A 20,927-nucleotide genomic window follows, 5' to 3' on the forward strand; every position below is an offset into this window, starting at 1 on the left:
CTTGCCTCTCTCCTATGAGACTGTGAGCTATTTGAGGGTGAACAGGTTCCTTCCTACTGTATGAGAAAGGGAACAAAATAATCCACAGTCTTGTTTTAGCCTAAAAATTAGTAAAAGGATACTGATACAATTATTTAAAAGGCTTTCAGATGATAGGAACTAATGAATTCTTATGACAAGTTGAATGTTGGTTTATCAACTGAGTAGTATCATTCTAATCCAAAAAGATAATTACTGAATAAGAAATTAAAACCGGCATGTTACAATTGAGGCTAATCTATGATATAAACCAAAGTGTGACTAACTTCTCATTCTTACTTCTGCTTCCTAATGCTAAAGAGAAGCTGTCTTCAACTTTCCTTTTCCCATTTATTTTAATCACCTTCTCTTTCTAGCTCATGAGTTTCAGGATCTACAAAAAAGGTAATTTCTGAGATCTTAACCCCATGCCAATAAATGGATATTTCTGACAGTTGCTTTCACCCTGCAGTGCACATCAAAAACAGCTGTGGAACTTTTTAAAAATATAGATGACTTGGTTTCCCCACATGCTGGTCCAGACTCAGTATATCGGGGGTGGTTTTAGAGATCTGCACATTTAAAAGTTTCACTGCTGAGCCTGCTGTACACAAAGGTGAAGGATCATATTTCCTGATGTGAAATAGCTATTCCGAGGACATAATAGAAAGAATATATTAACCAGATCAAATTATCTGGGTGGTACACAGGGAAGAGAGAGGCATAAAACCTCATCTTCATAGTCAGGTCCACATTAAGGGACAAGTTTTGATTACGTATTATAGACTGTCCTTGAAAAAAATTCATATTCAAGCCTGAAATACAGAGATGGCCAATGGACATTTAAAAGTCGATTTCCACATTATTGCATACATAACAGCTTATCTACCACAGGTCTATATTTTATACCACATAGCCTGTAATATCCATAAAAATAAAAATTAAAGCTTAAACAAAATTCAGTTCCAATACTGAAAGAGCAGCAACTACTTAGTGAATTAATATACAACAGTAATAAAAATAGAATTTATTTTTCACAAATGAGATCTAAGAATGTCATACCATATTCTTCCATGAAAATTACTATATTTAGCTATGCCAATCACAATCCCATACAATATTTTTATACCATAATTCAGATAGATTGTTAATTCTGCTTCTCCCTTAACTCTTTACTAAAAGGCAAACAGACACTGGAATTTAACCTAAACTGATGGTGACTTAACACTGGCCTTAAAAACCACATATTGTCTTAGAAATGCACACAGAGGAAAAACCAATATTCATTAGTTTTTGCCAAAACCTGCAGAAATGCTCAGTTGTGGTTTGTATTTTTCCAAGTTAATAAAATAATTGTCTCAGATACTTTATTTGTTTTGTCTGATAATACTCATAGGAAGTATCGACTTTTTATAGCTGAACACAATTGAAACCAGACATAGTCCATGGGTTTCATCTCTTTTCATATAAATAATTAAAGAAAACAGATAAGAAAGTCATGGTTACTGAGCTGTGGCTTCCAAAGGTGCTTTAATTCACAATTCAGTTGTGCATTTCCTCTAACTGCTGAGACTCTCAGCCCAAGAAAGATCAAACAAATGATTTCTTTCCATGTTTTAAATTTCTTATAGATTTTTCTCTTTTTAATGCAAAGATGTTAAAATGCAGTTGAAAGTGTGCTCTTAATTTCTTTCCAGAAACAAAGAACCCCCAGAAGGTGTGGTGCTCAGACTGAAATACTTGTGTTAATAGGAAGCTCTGTTTATTGGGGCAATTGTTTTCAATACCAACCCAGGCTGTCTCCAGGGCATTAGTCACTACCTTCCATAAAGTCAGGCCGCTGGGGTACTGTTTGGAACTCCTAGCTTGATTGGGCTTTATGTGCAAAAGTACTGCTGATAAGTGTTATTGCTGGAGGCCACTGAGTAGTATTTGCATGGCTTGAAGGAGTTAATATAGTTCCCTAAGTGCCTCATTAAAAAGGCCCACTCCAGACTTCCCTCTCAGCAAACATCTTTACAAATCCATAAACCAGAATTTGCTGAATCTCCTCATAAGGAAGGTTAAGTAAAAACAAAGCTCAGGTGAAAGAGTTTTGTAGGCTGAAAGCCAAGGAATCAAACAGAAAGTAGCAGATCTTCCATGTTGAGAGGTTTAAAAATGACAATCTTAACATATAATATATATTTGTAATTTCACGGTGATCATTTTAACATATTTTTTCTGAAAACCTTGAGGCAAGAGGCAGCCCTTAGGGGTCAGCCAGTACGAAGGGAAGGAAGAGGAAAGGCAGAAATGAAGGTGGGATGAAACTTTATTTCTACACTCGGTGCCCGAGAAAGAAGTGAAGCATCTTAGGTTGTATTACAGTAGATTAGTGACGATTGAGGAGGAAGTGGTGCAAGCCAAGAAGTTCTTGTTTCCCCGAAGGATGTACACACCCTAGCAGCCAGTTCTTCTAATGCAGGGAGCACAAGTGTGTGTGATTGATAAGAACTGGCATAAGGAGTCTCTGTCTATTCCTTGTGGAGTCATGTTATTTGGTCTTTAGGTGAAAGAAAAGCTCTGGAGGAAACAACTGAAACACTTTCTACCATGTGTTTTGGTGAAAGTTAACCAAGTTGTAACATATGATGAATTCTTTTAATTAAAACAAATAAGCCTTCGGACTCATTTTTGTCAAAATGCTTCAGAATTTTGGAGCCTTATCTCATTTACTGACCATGCAGAACTGACACTCAGCTGATAAATTGTTGATAAATTGTTCTCGTTTGACTAAAACATGATAGTCTTTCTATTTTAAAGAGGGAGAGGGCAAACATCATAAAAGCTACAATTCAGTGATAATTCATTCTCATTCCAATAATGAAAATGTATAAATGAAAAAGTATATATATATATATTTGATAAATACTCTTAAGACATAAATCAATACCATACTTCAATCTCTCTTACTTAAGGTGACTAGTCTGTCAAGGCAGCAGCAGATACTTATAGCTAATAATTCATTCTTTTGGAAAGTCACCATGACGACAACTTCATATTCATTTTTTCTGTCATCGCTAATATTCGTAAGGAGGTATCACAGACCTGCCTGAACCTGCAGCCATAGCCTGAATCTCAGGTGACCCCTTCCCATCCTATTTTAGTTGTGAAAGTGATCACGAGCTGAGGTGGTTTGCAAAATAATAGTTTTGGCAGAGTTAAGTAAAAATTTTGCAGTCTTTTAGTAATAATAATAACTACTGTTTATTGAACATTCATTGTGCCAAGTGCTTTACTTATATCGAATCCTCGCAACATCCCTGCAAGTCAGGTGAGGTATTATTATTACTGTCCCCTTTTAATGAGTGAGAAAGTTAGGTATGTGTTCAGTGATTTGCCAGAAATCACTTGATTCGTAAATGACAGTGAAGACTTGAAGTGTTAATGTAATGCAAGGTCCTCTTTCAGAGCTTAGATTGCTCCCCTCACCATATGTTCTTAGAATCACATGGGCAGGAGACCTTAAAATCAAACCTACATTCCCGTTCTCCTTAGCAATCCTGAAATACCGTGATTTACCTTCTACAGGGGTGTTTTCACGAAAGAGTGGTCCTTACCACTTAACAGCCAGTCCATTCAGGTTGGAAAGAACCATTAGAGAGAGTCCTGTTCACACTTAGTTACATTTTGCCTCTCTGGAATGTTCCTCCATTCATTTGGAGGTTCCTTGTTTAAAACAATGTTAAAATGCAGATTCCGATTCAGGAAGTCTGGGGTGGAGCTTCACATTCTGCATTTCTACTATCTCCCAGACAAGGCCGGGGCTGCGAGTCCCTGGGCCACACTGCGAGTAGCAGGCTCCAGCACCACATACCTCCATAAGGTCAATTAAAGGAACTATCAGGTTTATACCTAATTCTTTTTCCTCCGGGTTAGACACCAATTATTCACCTGCTCCAAATATGGCTTCTAGATTCCTCTCATCCTGCTTGTACCCTCTGGGATAAGTTCACTCACTGGGAATCTTCTGGAATTGAAAGCATATTCTTGATGTAACCAGACCATGACAGACACCAGGACGTTCTGCATTTTTACAACTAAAACCTATTATTAATGTAGATTGTGTACATAAGTCTTTGTTTCGTATTGTTTTTTTACTAGCCAGAAACATGAAATGAGCTTATAGCCTTATAAATCTCTCCATATTTCAAATACTAGGTTCTTAAGCTAGTCACCTTTGTCCTCTATTCTCACAGTTAATTTTGCATATTTTTAGGTCTAGTAAACATTTTGGTCTAGTTTACATTTATCTCTGGAGAATTCTATTTGTTTTTTCTTTTTTTGGCTTCCTACCTTTCTATCTTGAGTTTATTGTTTGTTGAAGACATCAAGATTCCATTTTGTGAAACTCCAAACTTTATTAACCTACATTCAGAATGTTCAACTGAGTATCTCACAAAAATATTGAAGGCACAGAGACACCACTTGAGACTTGTCTTTATTAAAACCCCTTATTTATTGTCATTCAACCAACAACAAACCCACTAATGGATGAACTGCAATGTCCAATGGCCGGTTTTTACACATTGTTTTTAAGACAGAACTTAGGCCAGTAGGTCATTTCTCGTCACCTTTTTTTAACCTTCTTTCTGAGAAAGAAATCTGTCAAAAAATGGTCAAGAATTATCAAAATGATTTAGATGTAAAAAAAATGAGAATTAGTCCATACATGAAAATCTCCTTCCATTACGGTGTCTGCCTTGATATCCTGCCAGCAGATTTTAATACTTAATATTACAGGCACTGGGTATGAGATTATCGAATTATGAATTATTCCAACCATCTAGTATATTATTGTGAAAAAGTTTATCTCCCAACTTGTTCATTTTCTTCTTAAAATGGAGACAGTATTAGCTGTGATTGCTATAGTTTTGATATTAAAAAATTAGATAAGAATTCATGTATAGGGCTGGCACATGTTAAGCATTGGAAAGGTTGGCTGTGGACATGGTGGTGATGATAATGATGTGTGCTGTTATTTTGGAGACCCCAATGAACCATGCCTCACAGTTCATACCCTTGTGGGCTCCTCTCATCTTGAATCTGGACTGGCCCTGTCATCAACTTTAACCAAGAAAAAAAAAAAGCAGTGAAAAGGAAACCAAGCTATTTCTATATCAAATAAAACTTAAAAAGGTCTAGAGGCTTCTGTTTTTGTGCTTGAGGGATACCCACTGCCACATAAGATGTTTGATGACCCTGGATCATCGTACTCCTAAGTCTAACCCAGCCCACGTGGAGGAGCTCTCAGTCAACAGCCAGCAACAACTTGCCAGTCATGTGAGTGAGTCCATCGGTAGTTCCTGTCTTGCTCTACAACCCAGAGCCCTGCACAACTCCCTTGTCTTGACTCATGTACCCAGCCTGGATCTGAGTTCTAGCTTCCCTCACCCTCCTTCAACCAGGAACAAATCCAGGCAATATATAACAGTTCACCAAAGAATTTCAGTAACACATTTTTCTTTCTAATGCACACATGGAAATAATTTACTGAAAATGATTTATGAGTGTCTTGTGTTTAATGAAAATAATGTCACTAATTTATCATTTTATTCTTAAAATAACTGAAAAAACACCTAAAAATACAAGGGTTTATCACATAGTGTGTTGAAGATAACCTCATGATAAAAACATCAAAAACTACTAAATTCTTCCATCTTACCATTTTATATTCTTTCCAACCTCTTTGGAAATCCACACTTCCATCCTCACGATGTTGTATAACAGTCCAACCTCCCCCATTGAGATCCATATTGCAAAATACCTGACAGAAAAGGGGAAAATAAAGTCAAGTAAAATAATTCTGTCTGTTTTAAAGAAACATGTATCCGATATGTTTTAAAACAGAAATAGGCTAGGACTATAGATAAAAGAGTAAAAATCACTATGTTGAAAAATGTTACTTAAGACATATTATTGGTTATTTGTCTTGTTTTTGAGTTGTTTCTGATTATTTTCCATTAAAGATGCATTCATTACTTTAAGCATTTAAATCCATCATCTGAAAATTGTCTCAGTCTCAGATTATAAAATTTTTTAACATCCTTTTTAAAGGGTAATAGGTTACTAGTATAGGCTTGATTTTTAAAAATGCTACTAAAGTTTCTAAAAGTATAGAACTTTATCATCAAAACATATGACTGGAGATTTTTAAATCTTTAGTTAATTGAAATGGCAATATAGTAATAAGAAAGGTTTTAGAAAAACAATTTTTAAAAAACATTTATATTTAGCTATTATATATTTCATTGCATATTAACTTCTATGCACTTACATAACTACAATAATTATTCCTGAATGGTTCAATGTTACATGAGAGACAAAATTTTGTCCTTGGCGTATGGAGAACACATTATTTGCATGAGTTTTCATCATGAACAGTAAGAGGGAATATGACATACTGTATTCCTTCTGACCGCAACAAGCATTTCTTTCCCATGTGGAAAAGTTATCCAAATATTTCAAAGAGTTATGCTTATTTCAATTATTCTAAATACCATGGTATTTATTTAGAAATTGATTCATTCCCCCCAGAGTCCACCCAAGGAGAGAAACATATCTGTAATGGGATTATCTTTGGAGAGTAGTCACTATAATTGACGCAGCATGAATGTGGCAGTTTGGTTATTAAAGGGCCCAACTATGGGGAATACCATTCCCCTGGCAATTCACTACAAAAGCATTTGGGAAGCTGGCTGAAGGTGCAGATACGATGCATCAGCCGCAGGCAGGCAGTGTGGGCATAGAGCTAAGCTCTGGTTAAAGGTAAAAACTTTAAGTGTTTTCCTTGAGGCATTAAATTTGGGGCACGAATAGCAAAAGGGTATGAAAACAATGGCAAGAACTGTCATTCAAAAGACAAATTATCCATGTACTTCTTTAGAGTGAATGAAACTAAAAAATGCATGCCTATTTGAGAGTATATAAATAGGTAAACTGCTCTCCAGAGGATTGGATGTCCTTCTAATTTGACAACAGCCACCCATCAGCATGTCTTCATAATCCCTAAGAATTGACTCACCTCCAAGGTTATAAATGTGAAATTTCCCTCCCTGAGTCCCTCCCTCAACTAATCCCTTAACCCTTCTGTGCCTGTTTATTGTCCTCAACAGAACCTCTGGCTAGTCTTTTGTCCTCCTTACTTCTAATTCATTCATTCAATTATTTTTCACTCAATGAGCATTGCATTGATTCTGTATTATAACTGGAGATATCAACGATAAATAAAATACAGATCATGTCTTGAAAAATGCCTAAAAGTTTCAACAGTGGCTACTCCTGTGGAATTAAGGAGATGCAGGAGTCCACAATTCTCAACTCCTGTGGCCTGAAGAATGATGAAAACAGTGATCCATATGAGAAATTTAAGGAAGTGAGCTAATATATGAGAAAGAAAATCATCATGGTTTTGAACATGTAGCATAGTCACCCAAAAGGGGAAGTTTATTAATCAGTTAGAGATGATTTGCTGAAGGCAGTCCAAGGATAGAATATGGATAAGAGAATATGGGAGTAAGAAAGGAAGAGCCATTAATAATAGCATGCTTATTAAGTGCTAGATAATTTAAACTCTTTACATGTAATTCTAACTTATCTCACAACAACCCTCTGATTTAGGTATGATTATTATCCCCATTTTACAGATGAAGAAACTGAGTCTAGAGTAGTTCAGTAATTTACCAATGGTTAATATTAATAGAAAGTACTGGATTCAAGATTTGAACTCCAGGTCTACATAATTCAAAATGGTATTGGGAGTAATAAGCTTAAAAATAGCAGTTGATACTTTGATGATAGATTATCTAAAGATGAAAAGAAAGAAGTGGAAAGAGATGTGTGGGGGGGGGGATGGTGAGGATCCAAGAAAAGGCAACTGATGAAGATAAAATAAGTCAATAAGCTTTAAGAGGGCAGTGCCTAACCTATAGTGGGTACTAAACAAATATTTGTTGAATAGAGATGCAAGGAGGACAGACAAAAAAGAAAAACTTGATTAATGCAAAGCAATGATAATGCAATGCAATAAAAGATGAAAAAGAAAAACGTGATTAATGTAATGCAATAAAAGAAGGGGATGGGTTTTCAGTTGGGGAAGTGATCAACTTAATCAAATATTCCAGAGAAGTCAAGACAAATAAAGATTAAGAAAATACAGAGTCAAATTTAAAATGAAGGAGCCATTAGTGACCTTGAGAAGAGGGAGTACAGGATTCCTGTGACAATAAAATCCAGATGGCACAGGTTAAAGAGGGCACAGGTGGTGATTCAAGACTAGTGGCCAAGGAGGAACTCGGCTGTTGAAACATAAGAGCAAATGAAAATGTTGAGAAAACATTTTGCTAGGGGAAACTGATGTCATCATTTCTTAATTAAATTTTACCCTGACTTGACTGGTTAATAAAGTATTTTTTTTTCCAAATTTTTATATTCTAATGGACATTGATTGCCTGATGTCTTGCCACACTGTGTTTACAAACCTATGAATTCCACTTCAATACTCGGGGAAATAAAGCACTACATATATAAACATTGAGTGTGTAGAGAAAATTATTTACAGTTTTTTACTACTATTATCTATATTATTAAAATTCTATGCAAAATTTTAAAATCACTTGCAAAGTTTGGAAAAAGACTACTGTCCTTTAAACAAAGGCATTCAGTGATTTGAAACTGTTAAGATATTTTGAGAGCCTTTCTTAGATAAAAAGCCAGAGAAAGTCGGAGAGAACTACATGGGAGATAGATGTTACCCAGGAAGATTATTGTGTTGGAAGCTGATGTGCAGAGAAGTTAACTGGTTGGACATACACTCCACAGTTCTTATCAGGCCTCAATAACAACGGAAATAACAGCTGCCATTTGTGGAAAATGAACATAATATTGTAGAATTGAACAGCACTTTGGTTGAGAGCTTGGACTTGGCTACTAGGTTGCCTGTGTTCAAATCTCACCTCTTCTTTCCCTATCTCACATCTTTTGCAAGGATTAAATGTATCAATTCATATAGAGTTTTTAGAATAGTGTTTGGTACATATTAGGCTTTGTCATTACTTATGTCTCTTAGATGTATGTAACATATGAGATAATATATATTTATGTTATGCATTATATACTCTGTATATATCTCTTATTATTGTAGTTTACTATTACATATACCTGCATATAATTTTTTAATAATTTATTATAAATAATATAGAATGTACAAAGCCAAACTCAGTATAAATTCAATAAATTGTCCTTATGATTATGTTTACCAAATTCTTGTTAATACTAGCATTACTAATCTTTGCACATGCCACTTTTTATTATTATATAGTTTTTAGAAGTTGGATTTACTCTAGAAAAAAAAGACCATGTTCTTTCTAGTCAGAAGAAAAATATTAATAAAATACCTATGCTTAACAGATGAAGGAAGTTCAAGAAAAAGGCAGTTGATTTCAAAAGATTTGAGACATGAAAGGACTTGAAAAGTTCATTTGCCAATATTGTGTGGTCTGTGCTATCTTCCTGTAGACAAGAGCCCTGATACATTTACTATGCTGGTTGCATTTATTGATCATATGACTTGGGCTTAACTCTATCCAAGAAAAGATTGAACTGGCTCTTATCCCAGGCAAGGTCAAAGCTTTCAAGCATTAAATACCTTTTAACATAATACAGAGATTTAAACCCAAACAAAAAGGGGAAATTTGATTCACATAGTTCTTATGTTTTTATGCTCCATACAAGTTGGAATGATTAGGCCTGTGGATGTTAATTATTTTTCCATAACTTTAAATAAAAAAGACTCAAAACATTTGTTACAGCACTTTTTTAAGAGTTAGGAAATTATGAATTCAGAAACAAATTTTTAATATTTTACAATAAGCAGAGTTATGATTTAATGGATTTTTTGGGTGAAGCTGAGCTAACTATAGGGCATTTGGTTTAGAAACTTATGAAATGAAAAAAATGTTATTTCCTACTACTATGCATTGAAGAGAATTCAAAGAAGAAAATAACCACAAGCTATTAATATAAAAAAATAAATATATAAATAATAATTCTCATTTTCTATCTACTTAAAAAATTAAAGTCCTAGAAAACGGCCTTTGGCTTCCACATTACATTGGAAAAGACAGTACTTTTCTAGCTTTCGCAGACACTCTTTCTTGGCAGGGAATGATGGCAGACGATACAGTAATTGCATCACAATTCTGTATACTTGCAATTCACACTCTGCCTAAAAGATGAATAATTCCTGTTAATAGTTTTCCTCAGCTGCCTAAGTAGCCCAGTTTTATTGATTGGCCCATATTCCATATCATACATATTTGAACTTTTAGTTTACTTTTGTTTTTATATAGGCCTGCCTTGACTTTCTTACCCTCGCTCACACTTCTGCAAACATTACAATGAGCAAAGCTTTTGCTGAGTATATCCAAAAGTATCACCAAACTTTGGATTTGTAAAGCATAATCTAAATACTTGGGAAGGTGAAGGTCCTAAAGAGAAAATTTCTAAGCACCTTTTATAGGATTGAGAGAATACCAATGGTTTATATTAAAGTAGAAGAATAAAATGGCTTACAGGGTAAAAGGGAGGGAGGTGGCATATAATCAGAGAATAAATTAACTTTACATAATTTTTTGATAATAAACTTTTTCCTGTGTCACTCACTGAAGTTTATACTAAAAAATTATGAACAGTGCAACTTCAGTCATTATTAGTACAAGCAATTATCATACTTAGCCTCCATTAAGATGGCAAAGTCTGGAATCGATTCCTTTGTTACAAAGCCTGTATTCAATATTCTCCATGTGATTTGTGCAAATTATTTTTCTAAAATAGAGATAATAGGAGCTCCTATTTAACAGAGTTATTGAAGAGTGAACAAGTGAGATATATATATATATATACATATATAAACATATATGTATATATATAAATATATAAAAGTATATTTTTCTATATATTTATGTATTTTATTATATATAAATATTTTATGTATATTTATATATATACCTAGAATAGGACCTGGCAAGCTGTAAATAATTAATACATTTTTAACTATTATAGTATTAATCAACTCCTAAATTACATTGGCAAAATACATATAATATTTATTTTATTCCAAGTTATGTGAATATAATAATGGACTTCTAAAGTTTTTTATTTATTGAATTTAAAGAAAGACAGAGGGAGTGAGGAAAGGTGGGGGAGAGAGAGAAGCATCGATTTTTTGCCCACTTATTTTTGCTTTCATTGATTGATTCTGTATAAGCCCTGACCAGGGATTGAACCTGCAACCGCGGCTACATTAATGACTTAGAACAAAATTTGCTACCTACAAAAAAGTGCAGATATATCAAATCTAAAGTATTCATCTCCACAAGAGAACAATATTACTACTTGAAAGAAGGTTCATGATCATAAAGGGGAACAAATAAAACAAGACAATGCACACCTAAGTCAAGAAGAAATCCAAAGTTGTTTTCCTTTCTCCTCAGTTATCTCCCTCTCTCACCATACTCTGCTCTTATTTCCAATGAAACTAAGTCTGTAACAGTCCTGACCATATGATGAGTAAATGACCATGGAACCATTTCTACAATGATGAAATTTTGTTACAGGCCTATACCAATTTCATTGCTAATCTGTGCAGGCTACTGTGTTTTCCTAGGCCCAAATCTCAGAAGTTTAATCCAGCAGACATTTGACACTTGTGGATTTAATATTTCAGATTTTGTTTACTTGGGAACTGTGAAGCTCCACAGTATGCAAAATTCATCAGAGGTGTAAGTTTAAATCACACTATCCTGGAGAAACCAACATAAGAGTCAGCCACTGAACTCATGAATTGAATCCTCCAGTCTACTTCTTTACATAAATATGAAAAGCACATTTATTAAAGTTTATGACTTGTTATTCAAGGTTATGAACTATTCAGGATAACACGTTAAGATGGGCTATTTTTCTTCCACCCTAAAAGAAGTGTGGTTCTGCAAATAGCCTATGCATCATTTGTATCTCAAAGCATTATGGACTAGAATAGAGTTGTGGTTATACATGAATTAAAGTTAATGGAATGATAAAAATTATATTTGAATAATGTCTGTACCAAGGCCACATGGTAGTACTAGTGACAGAATTAAAAAAATTCTATAAGGGTGAATGTTAATCTAAAAACTCTAAAAATTATATTATTTTTATATTCATATATATCACAGAATTATTAGGGGTGTAAAATGAGGGTCACTTAATATTTTTAGTTAACTTTATTTTTATAATCAAGTTATTTTACAGGGGAGCTGACAATAATTTAGAGGTTCTTCTGAGGTCTTGGGCAATAACGTGGGTAAAATACAGAGAGTATTTATGTTAGCTCCACTACTGTCCCTCAGGGCAGCTTCTGACCACTTCATATGCTCTGTGTAGGGTGTAGGAGAGTGTGCAGTGTTTACACGTCTGTGTGTGTGTATATGAATCGAAGCTTAAGTATGATTTTAAGATGCCAGCAAATAGAGTAGGAAAGTTTCTTGTCATCTGATCCAAAGGATTTAAAAGGCTCCTCCTATAAGCTACTCTTTGCTCTTTACGCCTACCCTTGCCATTGTAACCTCACAGCCTGTTTGTTTGTTTGTTTGTTTGTTTGTTTGTTTTTTAAGCCATGGAGCATGTGATTCAGTGAAATTTTTCCCTGAAGCCCAAAGTGAAAAACAGGTGAGACCAAACTTCTCTAGTAGGTGGCCCAGGTAGCAATGCGCCTGCCCTTTCCACACTGGTGCTTTCTCCCCTTCCTGCCTTCCTCTTATAGAACCGCAAGCAAGGCCTCTTTTTAGGGTAAAATTTTGTCCTAGCGAAGGGGAAAAAAAACACTGAGCTAACTTGAACCACTAATCTTTATTGAAATCAGGAGACAGGGGATGCTGGTAGAGATTCTCCCTCTTGACAACTGTGTGACACCTGACAAACTGGTCCCCAAGATTCCTTTCCCTCTCCAATCAAAGGAACCTTAACAAACAGGAAGACTAAATAAGTTAGGCTTACTTACAATGCACTACATAGAAGTGTTAATACCATCAGCAGGCCATCCATTTATTCATTCACTCATTTCAGCACATAGTCATTGAGGACCTATGATGTGCTAGAAACTATGCTTGGTCCCAGGAAATCAAAGATAAAAAGGTACATACAATGGAATACTACTTGGCCATAAAAAGAAGGGAATCTTGCCATTTGCAACAAAATGGATGGATCTTGAGGGTATTAGGCTAACTGAAATAAGTCGGACAGAGAAAAACTAGTATCTTATGATTTCACTTATTTGTGGAATCTAAAAAAATGAAACAACCAAGCAAAACTTATAGATGCAGAGAACAGATTGGCTACCAGAGGGAAAGGGAGTTGCAGGATGGGCAAAATGGGTGGCAGGGTCAACCCCATGATCATGGATGGTAAGTAGACACTGAGGTGATAACTTCGTACTATACACAATTATCGAATCACTATGTTATACACCTGAAAGGAATGTAACATTATAAACCAGCAGTACCTCAATTAAAAAGGGAAAACAAAAAATAAAAAGTTACAATCCTTGGCCTTGTAGAATCCTGGTATGAGAAAGTCATGCAAATTTGTCGGAGGGCCCAGGGGAGGCCTTCCAGGAGCATGTGCACAGCATCCAGAGGAAACAGGGATGGGGTGGGTAGTTCGGGGGCAAAGAGAGGAGACGTTGTTCCACGCTTTGACAAAGCATGGCAGGGGCAGGCAATCTTCCTGGGCCCTTGGCCATCTAGCTAACACTTTATGCTGAAGAGCAAGCCTCTCCTCAAGGCTCTCTAAAAACTCTGCTTCACACAGAATGTCTCTATCACTAACTTCTGCAGTGCAATTATCTGTGTAATTGCCAGTTTTCACCACACGCCAGGAACTGTTTGTTCTCTTATTATGTCCATAGTCAGGGACTGACAAATGAATGACATACCCTTAAGATGCACTGAATGAAAGAATGGACTGATGATTTAATGAATAAATAGGGAGAAAGAGTATATAAAAGAAATGCGACAGCAAGAAGATAGTGTTTTCTTACTTCAAAGTTTACTTTGGATCCTGTTCAAAATACTGGTGAATCCAATCCTCCAACCCATTCTTTTAGGTAAATATGAAAAGTAAATCCTTTCAAGATTATGAGTTCACACAGAACGTCTTTCTCTCACCCTAACAGGAGCAGTGATTCTGGAAATGTGTCCCTAGCTGCCTCTGCACAGCATCTGGACTGTAGGTGATATGTGCCATCTGGGTCCTTGGGACTCTTCCCCATGCGCGTGAGGGACATAGGACATATGAGGCAAGTCTGTGACTTGCAATCTGAACAAGGCAAGCATTTATAAGCAACAGGACATCCCAGGAACGAGAAAGAATACACAGAAAACTGTGTGAAAGCGGGATGGTAGATGCGGGAGTTGGGGGAGGTCTGTACAATAGGTTTTCATCTTTTATGATCTGGGAAACAGAGTATCTTTTGAGAGAAAAGAGCTCAGGCATATATATTTTCAGTTTAACAAGCTCACAAATCAATCTGATTATTCAGCAATTCAACGAGGATCTGCTTTACATCTTGTAAACAAACACTTCTGGTTTTACCTTTTTGGGTTCTGGCATATTATTAATATAAATAGTGTAGATTCCACTTTTATTAAAACCAGCTTGATATACATCTGCACAGTCTCTAAATGGTTCCTCTTTTTTTCCTCCCTTTAGTAAAACTGCAAAAAAAAAAAAAGATTACAATATGTGAATAAAAATATAAGTACCATTAGTACCAAATGGACTTCAAGTATAACGACTGTCCTCCATTTAACAAACATCAATATTGCATTTATTGAAAAATCTACCATAAACACAATACTAGATTTTTGAGGTGACTCGCAAAATTACAAAGCTGAAGAAAAAAATCTGTAGAGCAATTTTCAACAGAATACTTTTTATATTTTGCTTAATTTCTTAAATTTTGTTTTTCTCTAAAGGTTTTCCAGAACATCAACTCAACTGATATGATTATGTAATATCTCCTATCAGTGACAATTACATGGATATTCCTGCAAAATTTCTAAAAAGTCCTTACCTACATTTCATAGGAAAGTTTTTAAAAAATGCTGCAAATTTTTGGAGGAAGAAGAGACTAAGATAAGAAATTCAAACATAAAAATACAGTATGGAGACTTAAAACACTGAAGGAAGGCAGTACTGTTTTTTCCATGGTTTTATACTGAAGAAGTCCTAGGAATTTTTAATTTAAAAAAAAACCACTCAAAATAATTAGATTTAGAAAGTAGAAAAGAATCACTGACCCAATTTAACTTTCTAGAAAAACAAGGAAACTGAATTTTGTTTCTTATGTAATGTCCTGTCATTAAACTATTAGGTAGATGATACACAAATATAAAAATAAAAGTAAGTAAGTTTTGAAATTAAATAATATAGGGAAGTGCTCAGAAAAAGCTAAAAGTCAAGTAGAAAATAAATTTAATTAGAAATGGTCTTTAACAGAACTTTATTTGCTAATCTTCATCCACTATTAATTCTTACTAATGAAATCAAAGTACAAAAATGACTCATTTAGTAGTCTTCATCTAAAGATATTAGAGGTATATTTATAAAATATTTATGATGTAGTATTTCTTAATAAATATATATTATTTCAGTAATTGGTTTTATTATGCTTTTTCTAGAAGATTAATAGTATTTTATCATTTGCCCTTAAAGTCTTTTGTTATTTACTAAATATCCATTTTTAATCACTTTGAATTACAATAGTCTTTTATAATAAAAATATAAAAAATATAAATCAATGCTTTTAAATTGATTTTAAATTTTCTGTCAATCTAAAATACTAGCCTGATTTAAACATAAGATGCATAATGTTACTAATTTATAGATAATTAAATATAAACAGTCCAGTCTTGGTAGAGAGAAGGACTACCTCAATATAAATATTTCAAATTTTCAAAAATACTTAATTATGTTTCAAGAAAATTAAACATCCATGCGAGATATTTCCATAATGAAAAGGTATAATTATTTAATAATATCATGTTTTTTTCTATAGTTCATGTCTGTACTAATGGTTTACCTACTTATATTAATAATTATGTTTAAACACCACCATTACAATTGCAATACGAACACATTATTATAGGTTATAATAATGAAGAAGTATTGCACAGAATGTATGCAAATAGTAATTTAAAAATAAATAAATGCTTACTCAAAAGCTATTTGAAATGCCATTGGACAGGTCAACAAATTATATGAAGGTATTATTTTCAAAAACATCATTGCAGTTCACTTGTGCTGGCTTATTTTAAGTTAATAGACTGTTCTTTTCTAGAATAAAATGTTTTAAGTTCCAAATGCTTGCTCTTCGATTGAAAAGCAGGAAATAACCTGATTAGATGCAAAAGGGTTGTACAGAAATACCAACTAAAATGTGTGATCTCTTAAGAGGATGAACAATAGAGGAAGCTGTGGGCAACAGAAATTCAATGCCAAACCCATTTTCTTTTTTTTTTTTGGAGTGAAAGATAGAGAAAGCCATTTATCTTTAAGGAGAAAATGCTTCTCCTTGCCTGTACCACTTCCTGCCCTGCCTTTGTAGTTCTGTAGGGAGAAGCAATCCCTTCCCACTATCCAGCCACCTCCCCTCCCCTCTTCTTTTCCTTTTCAGGAGAATGTGGGTAAACAGGCTGCTGTGTGGGAAGAGGGAAGTTATTTCATATACATTTAAAATAACAGAAAAATTAAAGGTATTATCTTGTTTTTCTGCAAACTAACTGTATAATGATGTCTAAATCATGAATGTAAGTCTTATAACTGGAAAAATGGTTTGAGGATTCTACTATAAAAGGCACAGCTAGTTCTATGGTTATACTATGGATTCATTGTTATGGCAACATACCTAATATAGATATTTCATTTTCTTGAAATATAGCTTGGTATTTAAAAAAAATTGAACCACTTGCATTGTTTTCTCCCAGAAGAAATAGTCTTCCTAAGACTAATTAGATTGCTTGTTTTTATTTAGTTATTAACTAGTAAACATTATGGTTGAAAGTTTGATCCAGGTTACATTTTAGAGTATTGGCTTTAAAATCAATTTAAAGCTTCATTCATTGCTTACTTCTGATATTTGTATAATATACTGTGGTTTGGAGAAGCTTCTTTCTGTAAGGATAGATTGACTTTCAGAGCTTTTCTTTCTTTTTTTAAATCTACAAATTGGGGCAGTTATACAAATCTCTGAGGCAAGTCTGTGAACTATGTAACAGAGCTGAGCGTTAGAATTACTGTAAGTACTCAAGAAATGATAGTTATCATTTTTGTTGCTGTGGTAATATAGTCATTTTATTAATAACAATGTTGTATTATTATTTTCTCTTATGGAAGGATACTAGCAAACTATAGAAACCAGCGAGTCTAATCAATGGAGTCGTGGATGCTATTGTCATCTATCTGCAAATGCAAATATTGTAGCTGACTAAATGCAGGGCAATTACAATTGTACACTTGACTGGTTACATGTAGCAATGGGACTGGCCTCTCCTTGTCAAAATTGGCTAATTGGCTTGTTTTATTCATTGACTGCATCAGGTCATACCATCACTGTTTAAGTCTTTAAAAAACAAACAGGTAATCTAATCTTTTTGTATATTATAAGCTTTATCTGAGTAGTTAAGATTTATGGATTATTTCAGAAGATATGATATATATTGCATATACCGATGTGTTGATTATAGAGATTTTAATCCTGTAATTTAAATTTGCAAGACTAATTCTTCGTTAAGTACTAGAGAATTCTGAAATACAGTGTAATGACTACATATTATAAAACCGGACACATACTAAACATTTTAAAATATAGAACGACGAGAACAAAGATGAATTCACTGAAGATTACAGGAGTCAGAAGTAAGGATAAATTTTTTCAGGAGGTCTTGAGATTCAATAAGATGGAAGATATAAAAAAAAAACAAACCAAAACCAAAATGCATAAATGGAGCCACTTTAAATGGAGCCACTTTAAACGGAGCCAGAGCGGCCATCTCAGAGGAACTGCATGTCATGTTTCTTAAACTGTTGGAATGTCAAAACAGGGCAAAATAACATTTGGACTAGGCCCAAACAACTGTTTGCAAAGGTAACAAGAAATCAGGTATTGTGACTACTGGACTGATGGCTACCAGGCTGAAAATGAAAAACACTGCTAAGAATTAGAGCCATCATGTCAGCTTATGTGCCCTCAATAGAAATGCCTTCCTTCTAGAATAATTGTCCCCTTTCCCTTTCTCATAGATACTCTTTGCCTTTGTCTCCTAATCAGAACACTGCTGGGTTTGCGCCTGAATCAGCACATCCCAAATAGCTCTTCTTTTCTGATGTCAAATAAATGCTCATTGCTTCTCCCTTTAGCCTTTTACTTTTAGGTCAACAAAGATAATGTCTGGAGGAATGCATGGTAAATAACAAAAGACAGATACGCCAAACCTGGTGGAAGAGGATTAAAGGAAGCATGAACTGGACAGCCCTGGGGAGGGCAATCTGGAGACCCGACAGAGGTATTTATCTATCTGTCAAAGCAGTTTAAACTCTCTATAATAATAAACTGGTTTAAAAGCACAAATTAAAAAATAATTATAATTGTACAATTGACTGGTTCCATGTAAGATTAAAACTGGCCTCTTTCTGTCACGTGCTCTTAAGTTTCTCCCTCTCATTCTTTAATCCTTAATGAGTTTGTCTTTTTTGAGTGTGACTCTAGACCCCATCATTACTATCAGCCCCTCCCCAGCTGCCATTTTCTTTTTTCCTAACGTCGATCTCAGAGTCGGGCAGTAAAGGACGGTTCAGAAGATGTAACACCTGAATGGATAAAACATGGAAAAAAAAGAGTTTATCTGAACTATATTTTAAGAGCCTGGTATGCCAGTTCAAAGACTTTACCTATACGTCTATCAGTAAATAAAATCTTTCTTTTTCATTTAGTCTTATCTGCACGACAAAATGTTCATGAATTAAAGGGAAGGAACAGGGACACAAGCAGGTGCATGTCTGTCTTTCACCTGCCAACATTCAGTCAATAAGCAACCCGAGACCCTGACTCCAGCAGCTATTGATTTTATCAGGCTCTTCCTTTTATTTTCCCAAGCAGCTTCAATCCAGATGGCATATCTGCCACCAGGCTGACTTCAGGGAAGAACCATGAAAGTTGAGGCAGAGGGTCACTTCAATTCAGATGAACCCTCAAGAGAAAACTTCCTGGAATGTAGAATGGGTCATTATGAATCTCAGCAGACCTAGCAGAAAACACAGATGGCAATTAGCCTTGCTATCAGAGACAATGTAAAAAGCAAAAGCCCTTGAATCCTACTCATACCCTAATAAGCTGCTATAAAGAAATCAACTCTTCAAACATCCTGTTTAAATCTTAGGTGTGGCTAGTCCATATCTCTCCAGTATTTAGCAAGTATCGGAATGAATGTGGATTGAGTTATTGGTTTAAGGATTATTCTTGTGATGCTTTTAGGCCATTGTCATTGAGGAGATCACAGTACTGGGAATTTCCCCTACATCTGTGATTTTCAACATGACAGGTCACTGAAGGAAACTGAGCATATGGATTAAAAAACAAACAAAAAACAACAAAAAAACTGGCATTTCTGACAACGTGAAAACAAGCTAACAAGTGATTGTACACTTGAGACAGGTGTGTGGATATTTCATGGAAAGCCCATTTGAAGACACTACCTAGAATCATAATTTATTTGAAAGGACTTTTAGGAGTGGAAGACAGTAATACCTTACATTTAAAGTTTGTGGTAAGATTAAAAGAAGGTTTGCAGGCAATGTTTAATATTTCAATATTTTGTGGATAGGTGTGAGGGTAAAAGAGACTTACTAATGATTTCACAGATATATATCACATATGTATAGCTACACAAATATATAAAGGCTTTATGCTAAATTGAAAATTTCAAAGTTCATATTTTATCTCATATAAAATATATGCATATAAATCTAAATATCTATGGGTTGATGTCTCAGCATGATTGATTTTAACCAACAAAAATGGCAATTGAATATAGTTTAATTTACTTAATTCAATTGTGGTGACATTGGTTAATAAAATTATATAGGTTTCAAGTGTACAGTTCTATAATGCATAATACATTACCTGTACATTGTATTGTGTGTTCATCACCCCAAGTCAAGTCTCCTTCCAAACCATTTATCCACCCTTTACCGCCCTCCACCCCTCCTTTCCCTTGTTGTCTATTGGTAAATTGGCTTTTTTTCCCTTCGATTAATCCCTTCATCTTTTTCACTTAGCTCCCCAACAGCACTTGGTCTGTTCTCTGTATCTATGAGCCTGTTTCTATTTTGTTTGTAAGTTTATTTTGTTCATTAGATTCCACATATAAGTGAAATCATATATATATATACACCTACATATGCATTGCTATGACACAGTATAACAATCAATATATTCTATTTGTAAATACTTTAATTCTTAAGTCTGGCTAAGTAACAAACAACTTCCCTTTTAAAAGCCTACTATAGCCCTGGCTGGTGTGGCTCAGTGGGTTGAGTGCTGGCCTGTAAATCAAAGGGTTGCAGGTTTGATTCTGAGTCAGGGCACATGCCTGGGTTGCAGGCCAGGTCCCCAGTAGGAGGTGTGCAAGAAGCGACCACACACTGATGCTTTTCTCCCTCCCTTTCCCTCTCTTTAATAATAAATAAAATCTTTAAAAAAAAAACTACTATACCTTTTCCCACAATGCCCCCAACCCTAATGTAAGGGAACACTCGAACATCATTTATTTGCT

General features: G+C 34.7%; 1 protein-coding gene across 2 annotated transcripts in view; it reads right to left on the reverse strand.

Moving 5' to 3' along the window:
• Positions 1–20,927, reverse strand: part of ANGPT1 (angiopoietin 1) — a 243,883-nt gene that overhangs the window by 46,276 nt on the left and 176,680 nt on the right. For both annotated transcript variants that reach the window (XM_054590395.1, XM_054590394.1), the window contains exons 5-6: positions 14,689–14,810; positions 5,726–5,827 (exon numbers count right to left, since the gene is read on the reverse strand). In XM_054590395.1, the coding sequence (XP_054446370.1) occupies positions 5,726–5,827; positions 14,689–14,810 (224 nt within the window). The remainder of the gene's footprint in view (positions 1–5,725; positions 5,828–14,688; positions 14,811–20,927) is intronic.

Source organism: Pteronotus mesoamericanus, unplaced genomic scaffold, assembly GCF_021234165.1.
Source record: "Pteronotus mesoamericanus isolate MK-2021 breed Mesoamerican mustached bat unplaced genomic scaffold, CSHL_Meso_final scaffold_174, whole genome shotgun sequence".
NCBI lineage: Eukaryota > Metazoa > Chordata > Mammalia > Chiroptera > Mormoopidae > Pteronotus > Pteronotus mesoamericanus.